Source organism: Sclerotinia sclerotiorum, genomic scaffold, assembly GCF_000146945.2.
Source record: "Sclerotinia sclerotiorum 1980 UF-70 scaffold_21 genomic scaffold, whole genome shotgun sequence".
NCBI lineage: Eukaryota > Fungi > Ascomycota > Leotiomycetes > Helotiales > Sclerotiniaceae > Sclerotinia > Sclerotinia sclerotiorum.
Window position 1 is genome coordinate 582,822 of NW_001820815.1, and position 21,283 is coordinate 604,104.

Sequence of the window (21,283 nt, forward strand, 5' to 3'; positions counted from 1 at the left end):
CCGTCCCTCGCAACCCCATACATATCCAAAGTTTTCCCGTACAAATGACATGATGACATGACATGCTTTGCTTTGTCATAAAACCCAATTTCCTCTCACCGTTTGAATTTACTTTTATTTATAGTTTATATAAACCGTACAGCGCTTGCTGACGTCATATTGCACATTAACTAACTACCGAGATTTTCCTTCTTTCAAAAGCTCATTTAGTCACATCAAATCACAGCACATCACAAAGTGTCCATTTCAAACCACATAGACATATCATCATCACAAAAGAACAACCATTCATATCATTAATCCATCTCTCATTTAGACTGCCGCATATCTCATTCATTCGCATCTCCTCTTCTCTCTCATCCCATCCCATCATATCCCACCCTTCTCCCTAAACGCAAACCTTGAATCGACCACTGACTTTCCCATTTTTTGAAAAAATCGCATTGACATAAACCTTCCACCTCCCATACCTGATCCCAAGCGCATTCACTATGTGTGTAAATGCCTCCCCGTCCAGGTACCTGGCCAAACCATTTCAGGCAAGACCAATAGTTACTCATGACTTAAACGCCCCAACCCATCCACCCATCTCAAAGATCAAACCATGGGTAGATGAAATGAAAGTATCTCCCAACCTTTAACTCCATCCATAAAAAAGCTTTATGTTACAAACATGACTTTGCTTTCTCTGGCTCGAAATTCCTCTCGTATCATCACTGTTCCCCTTTCATTGGCTTTTCAAGATCTAGTAACATATTCCATTCATTCATTCATTCTCGAAGAAGCCGAAAAATTTTCTGTTCCAATCCATCATTGATTCATTCATAAAAGAAAACATAAACAGCAACTTGACCTCCAACCTGAACGCTATGCACGCATTCCATGATGATAAAAAAAGTTCGAGCCTGAAAAATAAAATAAAATAGGAAAAATGCCCCTTCCATGCAGAATTTTCTTTCAATCAAGAGCAGAGTCGTTCGTCATGCGATGATACAAATCAATTTTCTCAAAAAACAATATAAAGAAGAATGGGGTCGGGGTATCAAAATAAACAAGTGCCTCTTCTTTCATCTCCTCCTCAACTAACCAGTATCCACATCGATAATGATTGTTCATCCGCAGGGATCACACTACCTGCCCAACACTTGACTTGTCCCTTTACTGAGATCAAGCCATTCTGGTTTTGTATGTATATGAAATTGCTTTTGCCGGTGTGCACTTCAACCCAGGGTGCGGCCACTATGTATCGTCTGTTGGCTAGCTCCCCTGATTGTAGGACCTGATCTCATCGAAACCGTTGTGTCGTATTCGGAGGTTTGATATCCAGTGGGTTGATTTTTCTTTTGAGCCTCCCAACCTTCTTCGCTTAACACACTTAACCACCCTTGTCCAACATCATTTCTTAGAGCCTCTATCTTTTTTCGATACAGCTCACCGCTTATGTTCCAATCGGGGGTATCCGGGGTCTTGACTGCCTGTGGTTTAATCGCTGTCTCGTAAGGTATTGTTTCTACTGGTGGCATTGGAGGTAAACGAGGTAATATGGAAGTGTCGATGCGTGGAATGTCCGGTTGCCTCTGGACCTGCCGAGGTTCTAAAGGGACATAGGTGGGAATAGTTCTAGGAGAAAAATCAGGACTTATGCCGTAGCTACTATCCGATACTGTTCTTGGCAGAGGCGGTGATGGTTCTTCTGGCATAACATTGTGAACCACTCCTTGCTTGCTCGGTGATGTTTCCGAAGTCGATAAGTCTACGATTCGTCGTTTTGGAGTTCTTCTTCTTCGACCTGTAGAGCCAGTGTTGATTTCACTAGTAGCAGCAACAGGCACCGGTCGCTCTTTCCGGAGTACTGCAGGTTCTCGTGGAGCTGCATATTCGATAATTGGTTTGTTAACCTCGATAGCGGACAGTCCATAATCGGGAGGAGGTGGTTTGACAACAGGCACACCTGGTCGTTCTGCAACACGTTCTACCAAATGCCGCCTTTCCGTGTACCCTGGTCCATAAGCATCAATCAAAATGTCCTCGGTATATCCTGGTGTTTGTCTGAATAGGTTGAAGATTGTCGTCCTGTAGTTGTTATGTGTTTTGGTAAATGGGTTGCCACTAATCCATATCTCTCGGATATCTGGTATTCCTGTCAACCTGGCAAGTTCTGTCGGATCAGTAACCTTGTTATCACGGAGATCAAGTCTCTCCAAAGGATATAACCTTTCAATTCCGGCTATCGATACGAGACGGTTCGACCTTAGGTTGAGAGCGGATATAGCAGGTAGGGGATTTCGAGTAAGAGAATGAAGGGATTCAATCATGTTGTTAGATAGATTCAGTGCTCGCAGTGCAGTAAGAGATGCTAAGCAATCTGGGATCTGAGCGAACAGATTTGAAGAGAGATCGAGGGAGTGGAGGGTATTAGCTAAGGGGGCAAGGCTTGATGCAGTAATAGACGTCAGACCATTGTCTGCAATGCTGAGATGTTTCAAAAATCTCCATTTTGAAGATGGCAAAACACCCATAGACAACATATTTGAGGTGCTGTTTCGAGGGTTGTGCCAGCTGTCAGACATGCTTGAATGCGAGCTCCCGGAACCAGATCTTTTAACCTTGTGCGAAGAACCACGGAGATGACCATGCGAGGAACCTGTACGGGAACTTGGTGGACGGACAGGAGAATTGCTTCTTGGTCTTTGCCCGTGCTTGGTTGGAGATTTACCAAATTCGGCCACATCTGAACCTGAACGTGTTAACCCTCTTGCTTCTGTATCGATAAGGTGACTGCGATCATCCGGTGATCCAGGTGCTGAACTAGATTTCACGAGCTCTGCATGTGGCATTGTTGGACTACGTCTTGGACTTGATGCGGGAATGAAGGTGGAAGTTGGTGACATTTGTGCTTTGGAAGACCGCCGCCTCCTTTTGTCAATATCGTCCAGCACGATGTTGATCAATAGATCAGCTAGATCGTCAACACCTGCCCGCTTGACGGTTAGAGATCTCAATTGATCTGCTAGCTTGTCCCAGCCAAAGAACTGTCGGATGTCGATATCACTAATTTCCAAAGCACTAATATTTTTAAAGGCAATCAGTGGAACGGCGGAATCGAACGGGAATTCTTCATAACCTTCAATCAAACGTGCGCGACGATCCGGGGCGAGTCTAAGGCAAGGGATTTTGGTAAATGCCGAATATAGGTACTTCAAGTCAGCTTCAATGGCAGCTTTCTGCTTCTCCGTGCGAGCAGCAGCGCCTCCAGATCCAAGGCCAAAATTCGACCACAAGGAAGACATGCCAGACATTACACTTCTCACACTTGATACGGAGTGGATAGATCCACTGTCAGAACCACGACCTTTCGGACGTTGGGACTGACTCAAAAACGAAACGTAGTTTGCTGCTGATGTATCTGCATGGAGATTCTCTAATCGCACATTCATTGGACCAACTGGGACTCCTAGATCTTCAAATTCGAGAAAGGAGATAGAATAGATGATGGGGTGTCAACGCGAGCTTGGCAAGGCTTGATGTTATGCGAGGCGAAGGTAAGGTATGGGATAGAGAGGGCAGCTGCAAGAGTACTAGAAGTCGTAGAAGAAGACGCAGATGATGGCTGGTTTGTCACTGTTGGGGACGGGACGACAGACCCTCCAACAACACTAGATATGCTGTTTGAGGAGCCATGTTTAGGAGCTTGCTGACGTCGAAGTTGCAAAGCATTCGCGAGAGCCTTTTCATGTGTACGAACAAAGTGGGCCAAGTTCTGCAGATAAAATGAATCATTAGCACATGCCATGATATGATAGATCGAGTTGCAAAGAAATGTTTTCCCCAAGTACCTTTATGAAGAACTGTCCATCCTCAGTATCCATCATTAAGGATGCATGTGTTTCAATCACCACGACTTATGACAGTAAAGCCCTTTCACGGGAAAAAAAGACGCTTCGAACCAGGCTACCAGCGGGCCTTGTATTCGAAAGTAAACGTTCGTAGTATGGCAAGAGTACGACTCGAGGTGTTGGAAAAGAAATTGCTTGGGCAGTCTGCAGATTACACGACGTCGTTAGAGGGTTTTCAATTCATTTAGTGTGACAGCAACATGGCATCTCGTGTCTGAATGGATCGGAAGGAGAGATCCCATCTGGAGCATCTCCTAAAAAGCCATGGAGCTCTTTGCCCGTGTCTTCCACGCGCGGAAGAACAAATTCTACGATCACTACCTCTTGGGTGCGCAAGAGGCAAAAAGTCTCCCGCAAATGATAGAAGATATGTTTCGGAACGAGGATCGGAAACGGATAGGAGAATTTTTCGACGTACCTCTTCAACGCTCTTATCGTGGTGCGGAACACGTAGAGCAGCACAGCTCTGAAACTCTCACAAGACTTTGAAAGGAGGGGGGAAAGATCAAACAAAGAAGAGAAGGATAAGACTCTCCCTATGTTCTGCGACGACGATATCTAAACAGAGAAGTTCTGCCGCCTTCGAAGTATTAAACCAAGGTTCCGAGGGACCAATAGGTTACCAGGCTCGAGGGCCTTCCTTCTGTATGGATTGTATGTATGCAGGCGTTATGGATATGCAAAGCGAGGTCGGCCGTTGGTTCGTCGAATTTCTTTTGTTGTACAGGAATTCTCCACTGCTGTAAGACAAGGGTGTATGAGATCAAATACCCACTCACAAGCATCTATTCCCTGGCACTTTTAAGGGTTCTTCCTAGTTTGCGACGCCAGATGCAATATCAGGTCGTAGCGTGTGTGCTCTACTGTCGAAATTAAAATTAAAAGTAATGGATTGAGAGGAAGGACTGAAAGTTCGGGAAGGCTAGCAAGGGAGCGAGGGTAAAAAAAGAAAAAGAAAAGGAAAAAAAAAAACTATCTGCGAAAAATGGTCCGTTCAGACGGGTTGCAGAGATAAACAAGATAGGAGTGGAGAGGTGAGAATCATCAAACATCAAGCACCGGCCAGCACAGGAGGAGTATTGATGTAGCGATGGATGTACTGATGATGTACTGATGTACTGATTGGATTGAAATTGATTTGATCGAGTTTTCAGCATTCAGCAGGTATGCAAAGAAGAGGGAGCGGGATAGTTATTTTTTGTGGGAATTTTCTAATGCTCCTCTTGGTTCTGATCTGCGTAATTAGCCAGTAAATAATTCCATGCACTTGTTATTGAGTACAAATAATACGGCGGCGATGAGGATGATCAAGGTAGGACGATATAATAGGTGAGAAGGTATTTTAGATTCGAAGAGTGGGAGAGCAATGAAGTTTTTCGGTGTGGAGTGTGGAAATTTGTGTGTGTGTATGTGTGGTATGTGTGGTATGTGTGATATGTGTGATATGTATGGTGTGGTATATTCGAGCTGTTGATAGGATGGCTCCAAGTAGATTGTCACATATTCAAATTTCAGTGGCTCAAGTCTGTGCGTATAATGAAAACATCAGAGTCACTAGTGAAAGTTATTGCAAGGTATATGGTATTTGCTGTTGGGAGGTATTCAAGGTTGATACCTACAACAACTGGTAAAGCCCGACACGACCCTTAAAAAAAGCCCAAATCTTAGGGATGAAAAGACACACGGGCTATTTTCAGCAGGTATCAACAGCAGTGTTGCAGTGCTGCAGTGCTGTAGTGTGAACCCTGTAGTGGGAACCTTATTACCTTATCTAGACAAGAACACTTTGACCAGTTGCTGGTAATTGCTGAGGATCGGTTTAATGGCTGCTATCTGCTATCTGCTATCTGCTATCTACAGAGTACGATCTGGTAATGCTTCACCTCAGATGAAGATGAATCAAAAACAAATCTGTTCACCACTGTAAAAGATCGATACCGGCATACGATATCGGTGTATGAATTTAGGAATTGCCTCATCGTCGACTGCCTACCTGTTCTGCCCTTTTCGGCCGAGATACAACAATTACCAACTAACATAGATCTACAATTATTCTATCCTATTCACACCGTCGGTGTCATCATCGGGTATCTACCTTCATTACTCGTATCCTACCCAAAACTGCTTTGATATTCAATATCCAATATCCAAAGATTGCCAAGCTGCATATCCGTAACATGTACATCATACATCATCTCTTCACTTAACGCCTCGTCTTCGGAATTGAACCATCACCCCTCCAAGGTCCCTTGATGCCTCCGACGTTTTTTTTTATTCCATCCATCTATGAACGAGTGGGTAGAGTATTATTTTCTTTTATTTACTTGCTGTCACTTTTTTTGAACACGTTCTACGATCCAAACCCGTTCTGGCGAAGAAGTACCGACAGAATGCATCCATCAAGATCCATGACGACGTCACAAAGCATATATGAGGGGAGGGATATCAAGACCAAAGAGGTCAAGACTCACGATCTTATAAGAATCGGAAGATTTTCTAGTCATGATCACCAGGTCTTGAGCAACAACTTGGAAAATCAGATGAATTTTTTAAATGGATGGCTATGAAATGTTATGGGTGTTGATGGTTGTTATGGGGAATATGAACAGCTGGGCTCTTGGGCAAAAATGATTTGCAGGGCTTACGGTGGAAAGACAAATAACAGTCATCCTAGACAGCCAGCCGACTTTTTGTCTCAAATGCCCCCCCACAATCACTCACAAGCTACAAGTTACAACATACTTGCCCGAATATCCCCTTTCCTGCCCCTCAATTCCGAATTTGAGTTTCCAAACCCGAGATATTGTTCATGATTGGCATTTTCTGGAATGGATCCCAGTTTAGAAACAAACCATCGTGAAGAAAAAAAAAGCCCTCAAACTCAAAAGTTTGCTTTGAAAACAATTCAAGTACATGGATGATGTTGGATCGTCGCGCCAAGTGCCAAAAGTACATCGTTAATCCAAGCCAACCATTACCAGATTCATCTACTGTCGCCCTGCCAAAGCTCAAGGTGCTGAATGAAGGACTGGGGTAAAAGCCAAAAGCCGACACAAACGGCAACATAAACTCCCTTCAACCCTTTTCTTACGATACCTTCATCTACTATTGCTTGCATCATTCCAAACTGCGAATCCTTCTTCCTTCACCGCTACAGTATCTTACCATGGTGTATGTTGTGACTCCTTTCGCAAGACACATTTTTGATTCCATCCTCGCCACAATCTTTCATCATCCTCACGCGTCAAAGCGACCGATGGCACACTCTTTCTTCCCTAAGAATATGCTGACCGCAGTCACATTTTATCAAAGTTCATTACTCACAGCCCGAATGCGTTGGTGATTTGGTGATACGAGAAAGATGCGAAACATAGATTCAGCCTCAATGACCCGTGTGAGAAGGTCAGGTGAAAGTATTCTAATCTTCTCAACATTCCGAATTATCTAAAGAGTCAAGCGCGCTTAGCTCCTCAAATTATGAGACTGATTGCCTGTCATGCCATTTTTATCACTTCATCACTCCATACAAACGGTCTACTAAGGGTTCACTAAAATGTTTGATCCATAAAATTGATAACGAATGGAAGAAAGTGGATTGACGCACACACCATCGAATGGTCGGTGGGCAAAGAGACACAAGAAAAGCAGTGGAAAAGCAGTGGAAAACCAAATAGGAATGACGCCTTTCGGCATGAGGAGCCCCGCCATGGTGAAGTGGTGACTAGAGGATTTGCAACTATTGCAGCCGTTGCAACCATTCGATTGTTTCTAAATCCTTCTTGCATTTGGATGGACGGATGAATGATCTAATAAAAGGGCAAAAAATCCAAGGCAAAGAAACGAAAGGTTAGCATATTGGCCGCAGCATATGCCGGTCATAAATTCAAAAAGGGCTACCGGTACTAGGTCCTCACCAAGATGTGTTACATGCGCCGTCAAATTGTAAACTTGGCCGCGCCTCGCGAATATCTAATTCCACAAGCCACACGGAGTATTGCGTGGGATATGCACACTGCACAGTTTGGGATTTGCATCTCATCTGCCCAAAAAAATTTACAGCTTCTCCAATCATGAGCCAATGAAGCAGGTGACTCTCAAGATTTGATGCTTCTGATCATATCTCATATTTTCAAGATATTCTTCCAAGTCTCGGATGCTTCGGGATGGAAAACTGCGACATTGTCAAACGAAATGAGCATGTCGGAGATGACAGCATCTTTAACGGAGCAACCGAAAAGAAGAAAGGAATCAATTTCATATTTGATCTAAATCACGGATAATTCGCTTCTCGTTGTCAAGCATAACGGTTGTTGTCTAGGTAATCAGATAAACAGATAGGATGATTAAGATTGCGAAAGGGAAGCGAAAGGGAAACAGATCTGTTTCAATAATCTTTTATGGGAAAAGTTATCAAATCTTTTCTCGGATACACCAAGTACATTCATTCATTCATTTGCGATTTACAAGGACAGCGGTGAAGCGAGAGTGATGAAGGAGGGAATGAAATGGCTTGTGTCGATAGATATAGACATGGACATGGATGATTTATGAATAGCAAGAGAAAGGAAAGGTAAGCAAGCAGAAACAAGCCAAACCACAGCAAACCTTATTCACTCGTACAGATAAGATCTTATCTTTCTTCCTCTAACCCTAGTTACATGGGTAAAATATCCAAGCGTTTATTTGGTATCAGCTTTTGGAGAGACCTCGGAATTAACCCCGCCACCAACATCGAAAAATACGGGCACTTGGACATAGATTGATAGGCTCATAGTCTCGTCAAATACTCCATACAAATATCATACCAGTAATCATAGACATGGCATCATGGCACCATTGCACCATGGCACAGACAAGCACCACTAGAACTTCGAGGCGGTACATGCGGTCAAGCAGAAATAATAATTATTCATCCGATGCCACACAAAGAACCTTCATTCATTCAAACATTCATGGTACAACCTACGAGTACATCCATCCAATTTAGATCTTTTGAACATCTTGAATATCTAAACGAAGAAGTCTTGCATATCATTCCAAATATGTGTTGGGGTCTGCATTGATCTCGCTTCTTCACACCGACAGTTTTACCAAGCATATTCTTTCTAGAACATCCAATTCCCCCACCACACCGGACCAGCATCAACCCCGAGTCTAATGAAATCCGGGCGTTTACAGTAGAGTCATGGAGGGGTTGAAAAGGGTATGATGATTGTCGATTTAGATCAGATCAACAGTTTCATCGTTGCCTTTGGTAGCATTATGCCAAGCATCCTGGGTAGATCACATATTTGTCTACCGAACCAGATATTTCCAAATGACGCCTTGCGGAAACTTTAAAATGGTTAATTCGGCACTTTTTTTCATTCTCATTCTACGGCTATCGGGTGTATATCGTTTACGGAGTCCTCCTTCTATGGCTGGCTGGCTGGCTGGGAGGTGGATAGTTACCACGTCAGTCCCTACCTACGTACATAGATACTGTACACTGTATATTTCCCTCACCTTACTTACTCCTCACAGCGAAATATCCTTATAGGTCACCAGATGGGCAGAATCATTCTGGGTCGATTTTTCGCATTTTTCCATTCCACGTTCGTGTCACGTGTCTACTCTTTTGGAATGTATCCGTACTTTGGCTTTCTCTCTACTGCATTCTCACTCCGTACTTGGCTACGTTCTTGCTTGACTGCTTGACTACAGGCATACTTGCTGACGATGTCCGCATTAACATATACTCCGTACATATACATATACATACATCTGCATAAACAAAAAATTTGCATTATCTGTTCTATTTTCTCATGTACATACATACTCTGTAGACGGACGCTCCACCTAGTGCAAGCGCTCAAGGTGGGGTGTAACGTTCGCAACGTCGAAAGCTTACAGAGGCCTGTAACAAGTATGCAAGCCACCTTCTGCACGCTCTCTACATGCCACTCTCGTCAAACCAACCGGAAAATCCCCCGTGCAGGAGGTGTTTTTACTAGGTGTTGGTTGCGTTGGTGTAGCGATTTGTAGCGATTTGTAGAGTAGCGGGTGGTTAATGTGTACTCTGTAGGGTGAAAAGTAGCGAGATGGATGGATGATTCGATTTGGTTTGGTTTGGAAGGGTTAGTTGGTATGTGTTGTTTTGTTGTGCTGGTGTTGGTGCATGCTTATGTGTACTCCGTATGTATATGTAAGTATATGCGGATTTGCGGGTTCGTAATTCAAGCGCGCGATTAGGTCGTAGAAGGGCATTGAGAAGAGGGGGAATGGGAGATGCGAGATGCGATAGGGAATGAATGAATGGAAGATGAATGGATAGATGAAGAGATAAATAAGTACATATATACATAAAGAACTATAAACCTCCCATTATACTATCCCTTCCTTCCCTTTGATTTCAAAATTAATCTTAATAGATATAATTTCCTCTTCTCTTCTCTTCTCTCTAATCATACAATATACCAAAAAATAAAACAATAAAACAATAATAAAGATAACTCGATGAGATATATGACTTGTAAGATTATTATTTTAACTTGAAAACTTTAGTTTTGATTGTAAGTTTATAAGTTTATAAGTTTATCTGTATATTGATATTGATATTGATATTGGTACTGTAGAGATTAAGATAAAGATATCTAATGAACTAAAGAGCTAGAGAGCTAGAGAGAAAGGAGTCCGGAGTTTGGAGTTTGGAGTTTAAAGTTCGGATGGTGGGATTTGTTTGATTATTTTGTTCTGTTCTGTTTTGTTTTATTTTGTTTAGTTTAGTTTTGTTTTGTTTTATATTAAGATATTATTAAGATATTATTAAGATTCTATATTTTTATATCGAGATTGAGATGCTTTGATAAGGTGGATGGGATAGGATGAGATGAGTGGTTTATATATAGATAAATATATTTCTTTAGGGCTTATTTTTATATATCTTTCATTTATTTATCTCATTAGTGAGTATATAAGTAAATTACAAAATCATATAAAAATTAAGATTTTTAAAAGAAATATTGAAAATTTAAAATAAAAAATTTATATATTTTAAATATTATCTTATCAATATATATATTATAAATAATTAAAAATTTGAGTTTTCATCTATAAATTATTATTTTTGGTTTAGATTTTGATTTTGAAATATTTATAAATAATTATTATTGTATATCTTAAGTATATATATGTTATGAGGTTTGCCGTCTAGATCACGTGGAAGTGCTCTAGGCTCCCGAGGTGGTTTATAATTAGGCGTAAAGCAGGGACTTAAGTAATGACAATAATGATATGCAATTCGTAACTAATAGTAGAGTATACTAAATGATTGATCTTGATCTTGAGCACGAAGCTCTATATAAAGGGAATCCATCTTGATTATATAGACCTTCGTATTCCAACATTGGAGCGATGGAGCTGGGGAGCGAGATTCAAATCTCGCTCCTTCGCTCCCTCGCTCCCTCACAAGACTATTCATGTGATCCTATAACACGTGATAATAGTTTATAATGTTACAACGTAACAATATATACTGTAGAATTAGTATACTTGAATGTGATTAATAGATTAATGATAGTGATGGATTGTCTTTTGTTGTATATTTAAAAGTATATATATACTATTGTATTTTAGTATAAGATTATATTAGATTTTGGCTATAAAGTTATATATCTCATGTGTATATACTGTGCGATCACTTCTTGTAATCTTTATATGTCTAAAGTAAGCTCTGATTCTATTGTTGTATAATTGTCTGGAATATACACATGCCATAGTATTATAATGATATATAATACTGAATTTGATTGTATATCTGATTTACACGTATTCTGGGACTCAGTCTATATATCTCGTGATTGAAGTTGATATTGAGATTTTTTTCGTATGTCTATACCATATACCTACCGCAGTATATATTATTATTGTTTATAATATGATCTTCTTTCATGGACTTAAATTGAAGAATAATTAATCTTTACAGTACATCTTAGTATACTTGATATAGAATGTAATCAGTAATGTTTAATGATCTAAAAGTCAACTAGATTCCGTTGAATATCTAAAAATACATACAAAACGAGAACTTCAATATAAGATCATAATTCCCAATGTATGACAATGACTAACTAGTTGCTACTTCTAGAGATATATAAACTATTTCATTTCTAGAATTAACTAGAAGATTTGTTACACATCTAAAAATTCTATACGTGCCGTAGTATACCACTCATATTAGAATATTCACTTTACACACCAATACATCTTTTTTTTTGCAAATCTACAGGATGCATACTTACCGCAGGAATGATAGGTAAGGGACGAAACTTTGGTCCCTATCTATAAAATCCATACAAATATATACGCATCGCATCTATGTCTATTGTCACTACGCAATAATCCATAATCACTAGATTAATTTGACATATGTATCTTTCGTTGCATATCTACATATTGAATACGTGCCGTGAACTTTGCAAGTATGGATATAATATTACAATCAGTCATATTTTTCAGCCTCTGGAGAGAATTGCATGTTCAGCACCGCAGTGTGTAGTAGGATGACAAAGACTGCAAGTAGTCCAAGAGATCTGAGGTCCTAATTATATGTTAATGAAGCATGGAATATCATGTTAGGAACTTCTTCTGTGTGCAGAATTTAGAAATTAGATAGTGACGTAATCTTATCTATGCTTCGAAAGGTGTAGGGCCGAAGGAAGAGATGTTTAGCTTGTGTGTCACGGTTAAGTTAGATTAGATTAATCAAACGCAGAGAGAGGGACATGAATGAGTGAAATGGGGAAATAAGATGGGAGTCAATGAGACTGGAGTGGTGCATTTTTTGATGTTTTAGAATTTACTAGATACAGGTTTGAGGATATTGAGTGAGAAATGAGGCATGCGCAAAAGGGAGGGATCATAGATGAACGAGATGTTTATAGAGATTTCCTTCATGACATCATTCATAATTTTAGCAGTGATTAATTTAATTATTATAGAGAGACCCGAAAACCAGAAACGAGAAGAGGTCAGAAGAAATGAAAAAAAGGGATTAGCGTGACAACGCTTGAAAAATCCCACTAGTTCTATTGCCCATCTTCAACACTACTCCCCGAACTTTCGAAACAATCCTCGTATTATCTGATTCCAAATAAACAATTAACACTATATCATCACATTTCAAGAAATAAAACATGTAGTCCATTTCGAAATCCCCTTTTTGCACATTTACAATGTAATCCTATTTTCTCAAACTCCAAAGAATGCCATTGGAAATTCTCGAGGAGAAAAGTACAATTGCCCATTTTCCTGATCTTTTTTTGATTCGAAGCTCTCATAATAAGTTCTATTTATATTGGATGGGGATCAGAGGATTGTTGAGTATGGGGATGGGGATGGGGATATGTAAGTACCTAGGTACCTATGGATGAGTATTGAAGAACTTTGAGTTTGAGAATAGAAGATATTAATATTATTATCCGTTCTCCTTTACAGCTGGATTATATATGGGTACGCCCTATCAGTTTTATGGATACTCTGAAGAAGTCACTTGAAATTTTCTTGTGGTGTTGTCACGCTTCCTACTTCTGATTTTTTTCTTGTAGACATACTGGATGTCATGTACTTATAATGATACTTCATAAGTTTTCACATGACTGCTTTCGAAGGTTGCCACAAGCATGAAACTTTGACTAATCGATGATAGTCCTATGGTAAATTACAATGTCTTGCTAAAATGTTGGTATACTGGTGATACTTTTGTATTGTACAAATACCTTCAAAGCTATTCCGTCCGATTCCCTAAGCGAAGTGACTTCTCGGTTATTCCTCCTTAATACCTCATGGATCTAAAACCCCACTCTCTTAGAGCTTTGAACTTTTATAATCTTCTCCAGAGCCCTTCCTCCATCCTGTGCCCACCCTGCCTCTCCATCTAACTTCAACACTCTCCCCATTCCTCTCTCGGTAACCCGCACTGGTATAAATCCGTCCCTAGTCCAGCATCTTCCAAATGCCCTAACTAACTCAAATATACCCACCGAAATCTTTCGCGTTCCTCTTCCAATGATATGCGTTCTATCATATTCCGCTAACTCTCTTTTCTTTTCTTCGGCTAGCTTATTCCATGCTCGTTCCTCGGCGCGTGTTCTAGCTTGATAGAGATGACTTGTAAGATGGAGAGAGGAGGGTGATAGAGTTAGGATGCGCGGAGGCATAAATGGAATAGGAATGATCTTTTTGAGAGCAACTTCTACATAGAGCGGTGCATCAACTTTTGGAGGATGAGCACATAATTTGGCAGGAACGGCGGTGATAGATTTTATAAGACCAGCGGGAGACAATATGACGTAGCCTCCACAAGCAGCTAGGAGAAAAGATATGCCAGCGAAAGCATAGGGGACCCATACGCCTATGTCGGCAGGGATATGAATGTAGTTATTCCAGACTATATGGGCAGAAGAGGGGTTAGCGGGGGTTCCTTGGAATGGAAATGTCGGGTCCCAATGGATTAGGAAAACTTACAAGTGAGTCCGGCGAACCCAAGGAGAAAGGTTCCAGCTAAGTAAGAGGTTACTATGTATCCGGTATGTGATGGTGCTTGGTAGAGGATTGTGGTATGTGGTTTTGCGGCCAAGATATCGGCATAGCTGTGATAATTGAGGAGTTTTGGAGAGCCCAATGTTGGTTCTGCGGCAAGCAATGTAGGAGGTTGGATTTGTGTTGCGACCTTTGATTTGACATTAAGCTGAGGTTTTTGCTGAGGTTTTTGTTTTGATTTTGTCTTCAATGTTGGAACTGCCATTGGCTTCCTCGCTGTGGAGCGACATAATGATGTCGAGGTAAAGAATCGAGGGTTTGGACATGATTTTTGGGTTTTGAAGAGGAAGGTTCGGGATGAGTTCAAGCTCATGGAATGTAATTTAATACACCCCCTTGAAAATGCAGACATCTGAAAAGTATTAGCAATACCTATTACTATCGCAGATATACAACTTCAAATAAAACATACCATACCTTAAGAATAAAGCTCATCAAATGGAATCGGGACCCAAAGCCTTCAAATTCGGGACGGGAAAAATTAATGATCGGAGATTCGGCGAAATTATTGATCCCTGTCAATTGACCTAGCGCGATACTCTCCCGAAATATCCCATTTGTTGATCTCAACGTCTCGAGAATATCTTCGCCTTTACCTATTTATTCATAAAACTTCCAATTGAATTTCGTATTTTCGAAGGTCGATATGGCATCTTTTGCGACGGCATGTCGTGTATCAGCTAGACTTACAGCTAGGGGATTGCGACAAGATGCGACTGCCAGAGGTCAGTATTTACTTTCGAGAAATTTTGGGTTGAGGATGGGACATTAATATTTGATGAGGATAGGACTCAGGACTTCTGCGGCATGCCTAGCTGCTCAGAACTTTACCATGCCAGCGCTTTCTCCTACAATGACTGAAGGAAATATCGCAAAGTGGAATGTTAAGGAAGGGGATTCATTTTCGGCCGGTGATGTCTTACTCGAGATCGAAACGGACAAGGCTTCAATGGATGTGGAAGCCCAGGATGATGGTATCATGGCAAAGATTACAATGGGAGATGGTAGTAAGGGAATCAAAGTTGGCACAAGAATTGGTGTTCTTGCCGAATCCGGAGATGATTTGAGTTCATTGGAAATACCAGCTGAAGATAGTGCTGCCCCTCCATCACCAAAAGAAGAGGTTTCAAAGCCAGACCCGGCAAAGTCCTCGGAATCACAAGCCGAAGCTCCTCCTACCTCGAAGCCTTCCGCGGAGACTGCTGCTCCCGCGAAGAAGTCTTCTGGAAAAGCAAAGAAACAAACATATCCTCTACTTCCTTCAGTCGAACATTTGATTCATGAACGTGGATTAAATGCATCTGATATTGAAAAGATGATTCCTAGTGGACCTAATAATCGCCTATTGAAAGGAGATGTCCTAGCATATTTGGGCTCAATATCTTCCTCATACCCCACCGAACTTTCGCAAAAGATTGCAAAACTCTCCCACCTCGACCTAAGCAATATCAAGATTGCCCCTCCCAAAGCAACTAAACCTGCCAAGAAGGATGCACCAGCACCAAAACCAATCACATTCCATCGTGTAGCCCACACAATCTCCATGAAGGCAGCCTTAGAGGTTCAACAGAGGATACAATCCACACTTGGCGTACATATCCCTCTCTCAACATTCATCGAACGCGCAGCAGATGTCGCCAATGATGACCTCCCCCGCCCAAAGAACTACACACCAACACCAGATGAACTTTTCGATTCTGTCCTCGGACTTGACAAAGTTAACCCAGTGAATGGAGTTAGAGGGAACTTCATACCTGAGAGTGGCGTCGCCCTTCGCCAAGTTATCCAGGCTTCACAATCATCCAAACAGAACAACGACGTCGATATTTACGATCTCTTATCTGGCGTCATGAAAAAGGCACCGCTCAAACGCTCGGTACCAAAGCCGGAGCCGGTTGAAGAAAACGAGTTTTGGGTAAATATCCCAGAAACTGATATGGAAACTGCATCAGTTTTCATGCAGAGATTTAAGCTCGTCTTGGAGAAGGAGCCAGGGAGGTTGATTCTGTAAAACATTGGCGTGTGTAGTTTACCTAGCTAGATGGAGAATAGATTGATGATACCATGAGGGGGGTTTTTTCGTTTGCCCATTAATTCCGGTTGTATGTATGCGGAGATGACAGAGATGTCGGTATGTTTTGAAATACCTTTAATGCACGCTACTTTCGGAAACGTACCTTTCCGTGGATCCGATATGTGCATGATTTTGGAGTGTTGTCATCAATACATGTCACGAAATATCGAGCCGTTGAATGCTGTGTGGTACGTTTTTTCTGTGCCGAATGCTGTAATGTCCCGTTAGACGGAGGTCGTTAATGCCGACCAAAGGATTGGCTAGGCAGGCAGCAGAAAGCATTTACTGCTTTAAGATATTTTGGGTGTGTCAAATTCTGTGATCTCCACCTATATGCAATTTGATGCCGTTGCAAACAAATTGATGAGGCTTGCAGCAGAGACCAGCATCCACAAAGCGTAAAGCTCTTTTCTCTTTTTTTTAGGTACTTTGGGACTTGAAAAACATATACGCCTCTCCTATCTAAACCGATCTTTCTCTCCTCATCCTCACTCATTTCTCTTCTTTGTAGAGTGGCTTCGCTATATATCGCCAAATTTATCAATTTTTGACATTATGACAACTTCTTTCCAGTGAACTAACTACCTTCTTTGCTTCGCTGTCACGATGGCAATGATTTTCTCGTCCATTTACTGATTGTCACCACGATCATAGGATTCTATGAGAACTCAATAGTGGTTGACAAGTGTGATTAGTGGTAAGTCTTAGCCTTGCTTGATATCATTTCATTTCGTAACCTTTGTTATTCTCTCGTGCGTCATAATATGCGCTTTAATGGTCTGACTTATCGATAGTAACATGAGAAGCTAGCGTATTTCAGAGTTTTTTTTACCGTGGAGAAACCATCTTCTTGGAATGCGCCAGTTGTTGGCTACGCTGGCTCGAGTAGTGTTGTGGTGCAGTTCGTGTTTCCCAATTTGTGGGCTTTTTGCAAATCACGTCATGCTATGAGCTCAAGAGTCAACCTCATATCGTCGGCCAGTTGCTCCCAACCACGACTCCGACAAGGCTCAACTTTGGAAAAAGATAATGTCGATTATGATAGGATTCTATTCATTCCCATTACGACTGGTTCTTTTTTTTTTTTTCAGCTACTCCTTGCCTTATCCTTCCGGAGCTCAGCCGCAGATAAGGATCTGTGTGGGATTTTCCATTAGACATGTGATGAGCTGCGGGCTCAACATCGATCAATGAAAGGACCAGTTCTGCACACCAGACAAGATAGCTACCTCAGACAGGCGTAGCAAACATATCCCAAGTCTGCCACTCATAGTGCACTGTCAAAAATCATTCCTTAGTCGATAGTCGAGTCATGGTTGTGGAATACAGTAGTGAGTAATGAACATCTCAAATATACTGCGTGCTGATGCTAACAAACGTTGGAACAGGACCTAATTTCGTATGAATGGTGACTAGAAAAGAATATTTAGCTGATGCTGGACCTACTTGCATATTATTTCATATCTGGTTTCACCGAACATACTCTCCCATCCATGTGTTCCTGCACCTCCCAGACGCAATACAGCGAATGTTTTTCAAGGAATGATGCTGGCCAGCCTCATGCATGATGTCTGGTTAAGCTGTGGCAGATTCATCGAAAGTTGCCATTAGGGAAGAAGAGAAGAAGCTTGGGAAGGTAGTATAAACAGACAGTTAATACCAGAAGAACCCGCCACAATGAAGGAATAGTTCACCCAACTTCCATGACGAGACAAGCGCGACAGCGAACTCTTGTTGAGCAAAGTGGCATTCCATGATGCATAATTTCATGGCAGGCGCCATGGGAACGATTTCAGTAGCTGCTGAAGCACTAGCTGGCGTGGTAATGAATAGCTAAAGGCAAGTAGCACTACCCTTTGACCTGTTTAGGCAGTCATGACATAGGCATATGATGAAGGGGTAATCATGAGTCTGATGACATTTAAGCACTGCGGAAGGAAGAAGAGAAAGTAGAGCTTAAGACGATTCCACTGGATATGTAGCTCCTGTGGAGCAAGGCGTGCGGATGCCTCTATTCTCTAACCTCCATATCGAACTTCCCCAGAAATAACTGGGAGAGAAGGACCAGATGCCGAACGCACTTGTGGGTCTGCCGCGCTATGGAAAGGATAACGGGACGAGTGCCTCCACCCAAAACCAGAGGCATGAGCTCAATAGATGAATTGAGCGACTAGGCTATGCCACTAAAAGTCCAATACATCCCGCTTATTTCACTACTACCTTGGAGAATCTGAAATCTCTGCACCAGGAATATGTATCCGTAAGTAATCCAGCCATTATCTCTTAAAACCATACCTGACCGTCAGTGACTAACTAGCGATGTCTCTAAGCAGTGGACCCTTAGCACCCCGTTCTTGAACCCCTGCTTCTGGTCAATCAAATTGCATGCGACCAGCCTCTATCTATTCTGTGGAGCTGGAACAAATTTTGCTCATCGCATCAGACTGGTGTTGACGGTGGATGCTGGTATTTCACTGCTTTGAGAAGCAAGAATACGAATTCAGCACCGTATCGGATACTACAATCGGGAATTGGTACCACCTTACCGTCTACACCACTACATACAAAGGAGAGAAAAGTTTTTGAATTGGGTCTAACTACACAAAAAGAATATGGATCAGATAGTGAATTAGATGCAATGCACTTATTTCACAGCGACATACGACAAGTCATGCCCAGTCGACGCTTCATGTCTTCATTTCGGAAGAACTTCCAGCGCCGCACAACATCAAAACGACGCCCCCAAATCATTCCTAGGTCCAGTCAACTTTGAGATGAAAACTTGAAGTCTTGCTTTGCTAGGAAGGAGGATACCAGGCGGACATCGCGAGCCATCAAGGCCATTCCAAAGAATATTCAAATGCTATGAAACCATTGAACTGGGTGACGATACAAGCCCGCAGGGCTACACCGTCATTCATTGCGGGGATCTGGGAATATTACCAGAATCTTTCCCAAAAAGGATCCTGTATGAATCAAAAAGCTGAAGATATTTGAAATTTAGTCCCACAGCCGCCAGCTAGAATACTGATTTTGGGAATCGCCCAAGGACGTCAGATACGCGGCATACTGTGAGCTGGGAAGAAAAGATCTATTTACGGGTGGTGGACTCGCGCAAGAGTGGTCTTACCCTATGAATTCATCTTGCTTCCAGATGAAATACTTATCTTCACGTTGCTTGAACTTGGCTTCAATGATGTTTATTCTCATCGACGTACTTCAAAATATTTGATGCTCTTCGTATCGATCCGCAAAAACAGGTTCTTCTACCTTACTCTCAAGCCCTTGGAACGCTATTATGGAAAATAGACTATGCTATGGCCGCGAAGTTTGAATTCCCGATGGCATACTGAGGTTAAGTTGTTGGGTTTGGATTTCTTGACCGAGGTTACGCGTATCTGTGTACAGCGTGAGATGACTTCCGTCTTTCGATACCGAGGTGTTCAAGTAGTCACTTGTGGATTTCAAAATCTTGGGAGAGCGATTCGAGATAACAACGGCATCACAGAACATTCCGAAGCAAATGATCTTGATGACGGGAAATTTTTGTTGGTTGGAACTCAGCCAAGCATTAATGCCGAAACAACATTGTTGGTCTTGATTTTGCTATCGCCACCTCGAAGAGAATATGGATTGTCGATGTCCATAGCCCGAGAGAGGGAAATTTCAAGAAAAATATTCCCCATTCAAGGAGATAACTGCAAAGTTCAGTTTCGATGCCATGTTCGGCAAGGTACTATACTCACTTTTTGGTGAGCATATAGAATTACAACTTTGCAGAAAGAACCCGGTGCCCAACCACAATTCTGGAAATGCCTATAAAATCAGATTCAGTGAAATGAGCATGGGAACACCTCCATATTTCGAACGGACCTGCGCGTGGAGGAAGCAACTATTGGGGAGCTCAAAAGCTATCTAAGCTAACTCCATATTGCTGAAAGATAGAGATGACTAGAGGAGGTTTGAGGGATTCCAGTCTATTTCTTTCTTATGAGTAAAGTTCGTTGACACAGTCGATCTCGCAGGAGCAGAGGTGTTCGTGTAAATTTGAATGCATCTATACCTTACACGGGAAGACTTGATCAGGAAAATGCTTGAAAGGACTAAGTATCAGATTGGACTACATTCTCTCAGCATACTAACTTGGTATTTCACGCAACTAATCGACGGCGAGATCATTGATAAAGTAATTAACGATCTGCAAGCTAAAGAAGATATACAGAGGGGTCCGTCACACTTGCTTCAGTAGAAGAAGTGCACAAACGTGTTTCCTCATGCATCCTCATGCATCCTCAACTACAGTGAAGCACTCAACGTAAAATTCGGGAGCAAAGAAGAGGGGCTAAGGCTGCGATCAGAGAATACCTGGCCAACGATCCAATAGTCCCAGTCAAGGTCAGCTGTGGTAATCCTTCGCATCTTACAAACCACGCTAGGAGGAGGACGTCAATGCCATGACGCAGTGGACCACTACAGAGATATATAGATTAGCGGAACGCAAGTGACTACCATCCTCTGAATATAGATCGATCTCAACCACTATTTGTACACCGACCTGGCGGACACAAGGAATTGGGAGGGTTGCTGGTCTCCAGGTTCTTGTGCGGGACTTGCATAGATACATCTTGAAGCTACAATAGATTGGAACTTGGGATGGTACTTTAGGTTGTTGAAGGTTTTCGTTATTGATGAACAAGCCACAGGAAAAGAAAGCATGCAAGTAGCTTACTTTCCA

The 21,283-nt window shown here is 41.8% G+C and overlaps 9 protein-coding genes across 9 annotated transcripts; 4 read left to right on the plus strand and 5 right to left on the minus strand.

Moving 5' to 3' along the window:
- Positions 1–491: 491 nt before the first annotated feature.
- SS1G_12570 (hypothetical protein) lies at positions 492–641 on the plus strand (the record flags this gene model as incomplete). The annotated part of the gene is made up of 1 exon (XM_001586533.1): positions 492–641. The coding sequence occupies one exon, from the start codon at positions 492–494 to the stop codon at positions 639–641; it is 150 nt and encodes a 49-aa protein (XP_001586583.1).
- A 32-nt stretch (positions 642–673) lies between these two features.
- SS1G_12571 (predicted protein) lies at positions 674–886 on the plus strand (the record flags this gene model as incomplete). The annotated part of the gene is made up of 2 exons (XM_001586534.1): positions 674–748; positions 845–886. 2 exons carry the CDS (start codon positions 674–676, stop codon positions 884–886), a joined length of 117 nt encoding a protein of 38 aa, XP_001586584.1.
- Positions 887–1,220: 334 nt separating this feature from the next.
- On the minus strand, positions 1,221–3,437 carry SS1G_12572 (hypothetical protein; the record flags this gene model as incomplete). Its single annotated transcript, XM_001586535.1, has 1 exon — positions 1,221–3,437. One exon carries the CDS (start codon positions 3,435–3,437, stop codon positions 1,221–1,223), a length of 2,217 nt encoding a protein of 738 aa, XP_001586585.1.
- Positions 3,438–4,160: 723 nt separating this feature from the next.
- On the plus strand, positions 4,161–4,385 carry SS1G_12573 (predicted protein; the record flags this gene model as incomplete). The annotated part of the gene is made up of 1 exon (XM_001586536.1): positions 4,161–4,385. One exon carries the CDS (start codon positions 4,161–4,163, stop codon positions 4,383–4,385), a length of 225 nt encoding a protein of 74 aa, XP_001586586.1.
- A 2,280-nt stretch (positions 4,386–6,665) lies between these two features.
- On the minus strand, positions 6,666–7,604 carry SS1G_12574 (predicted protein; the record flags this gene model as incomplete). Its single annotated transcript, XM_001586537.1, has 4 exons — positions 6,666–6,924; positions 7,062–7,171; positions 7,221–7,340; positions 7,503–7,604. 4 exons carry the CDS (start codon positions 7,602–7,604, stop codon positions 6,666–6,668), a joined length of 591 nt encoding a protein of 196 aa, XP_001586587.1.
- Positions 7,605–13,723: 6,119 nt separating this feature from the next.
- SS1G_12575 (predicted protein) lies at positions 13,724–14,889 on the minus strand (the record flags this gene model as incomplete). The annotated part of the gene is made up of 3 exons (XM_001586538.1): positions 13,724–14,322; positions 14,400–14,826; positions 14,887–14,889. The coding sequence occupies 3 exons, from the start codon at positions 14,887–14,889 to the stop codon at positions 13,724–13,726; spliced, it is 1,029 nt and encodes a 342-aa protein (XP_001586588.1).
- A 438-nt stretch (positions 14,890–15,327) lies between these two features.
- SS1G_12576 (hypothetical protein) lies at positions 15,328–16,485 on the plus strand (the record flags this gene model as incomplete). The annotated part of the gene is made up of 1 exon (XM_001586539.1): positions 15,328–16,485. One exon carries the CDS (start codon positions 15,328–15,330, stop codon positions 16,483–16,485), a length of 1,158 nt encoding a protein of 385 aa, XP_001586589.1.
- A 3,378-nt stretch (positions 16,486–19,863) lies between these two features.
- Positions 19,864–20,061, minus strand: SS1G_12577 (predicted protein; the record flags this gene model as incomplete). Its single annotated transcript, XM_001586540.1, has 1 exon — positions 19,864–20,061. The coding sequence occupies one exon, from the start codon at positions 20,059–20,061 to the stop codon at positions 19,864–19,866; it is 198 nt and encodes a 65-aa protein (XP_001586590.1).
- Positions 20,062–20,707: 646 nt separating this feature from the next.
- Positions 20,708–21,172, minus strand: SS1G_12578 (predicted protein; the record flags this gene model as incomplete). Its single annotated transcript, XM_001586541.1, has 2 exons — positions 20,708–20,753; positions 20,994–21,172. The coding sequence occupies 2 exons, from the start codon at positions 21,170–21,172 to the stop codon at positions 20,708–20,710; spliced, it is 225 nt and encodes a 74-aa protein (XP_001586591.1).
- Positions 21,173–21,283: the final 111 nt, after the last annotated feature.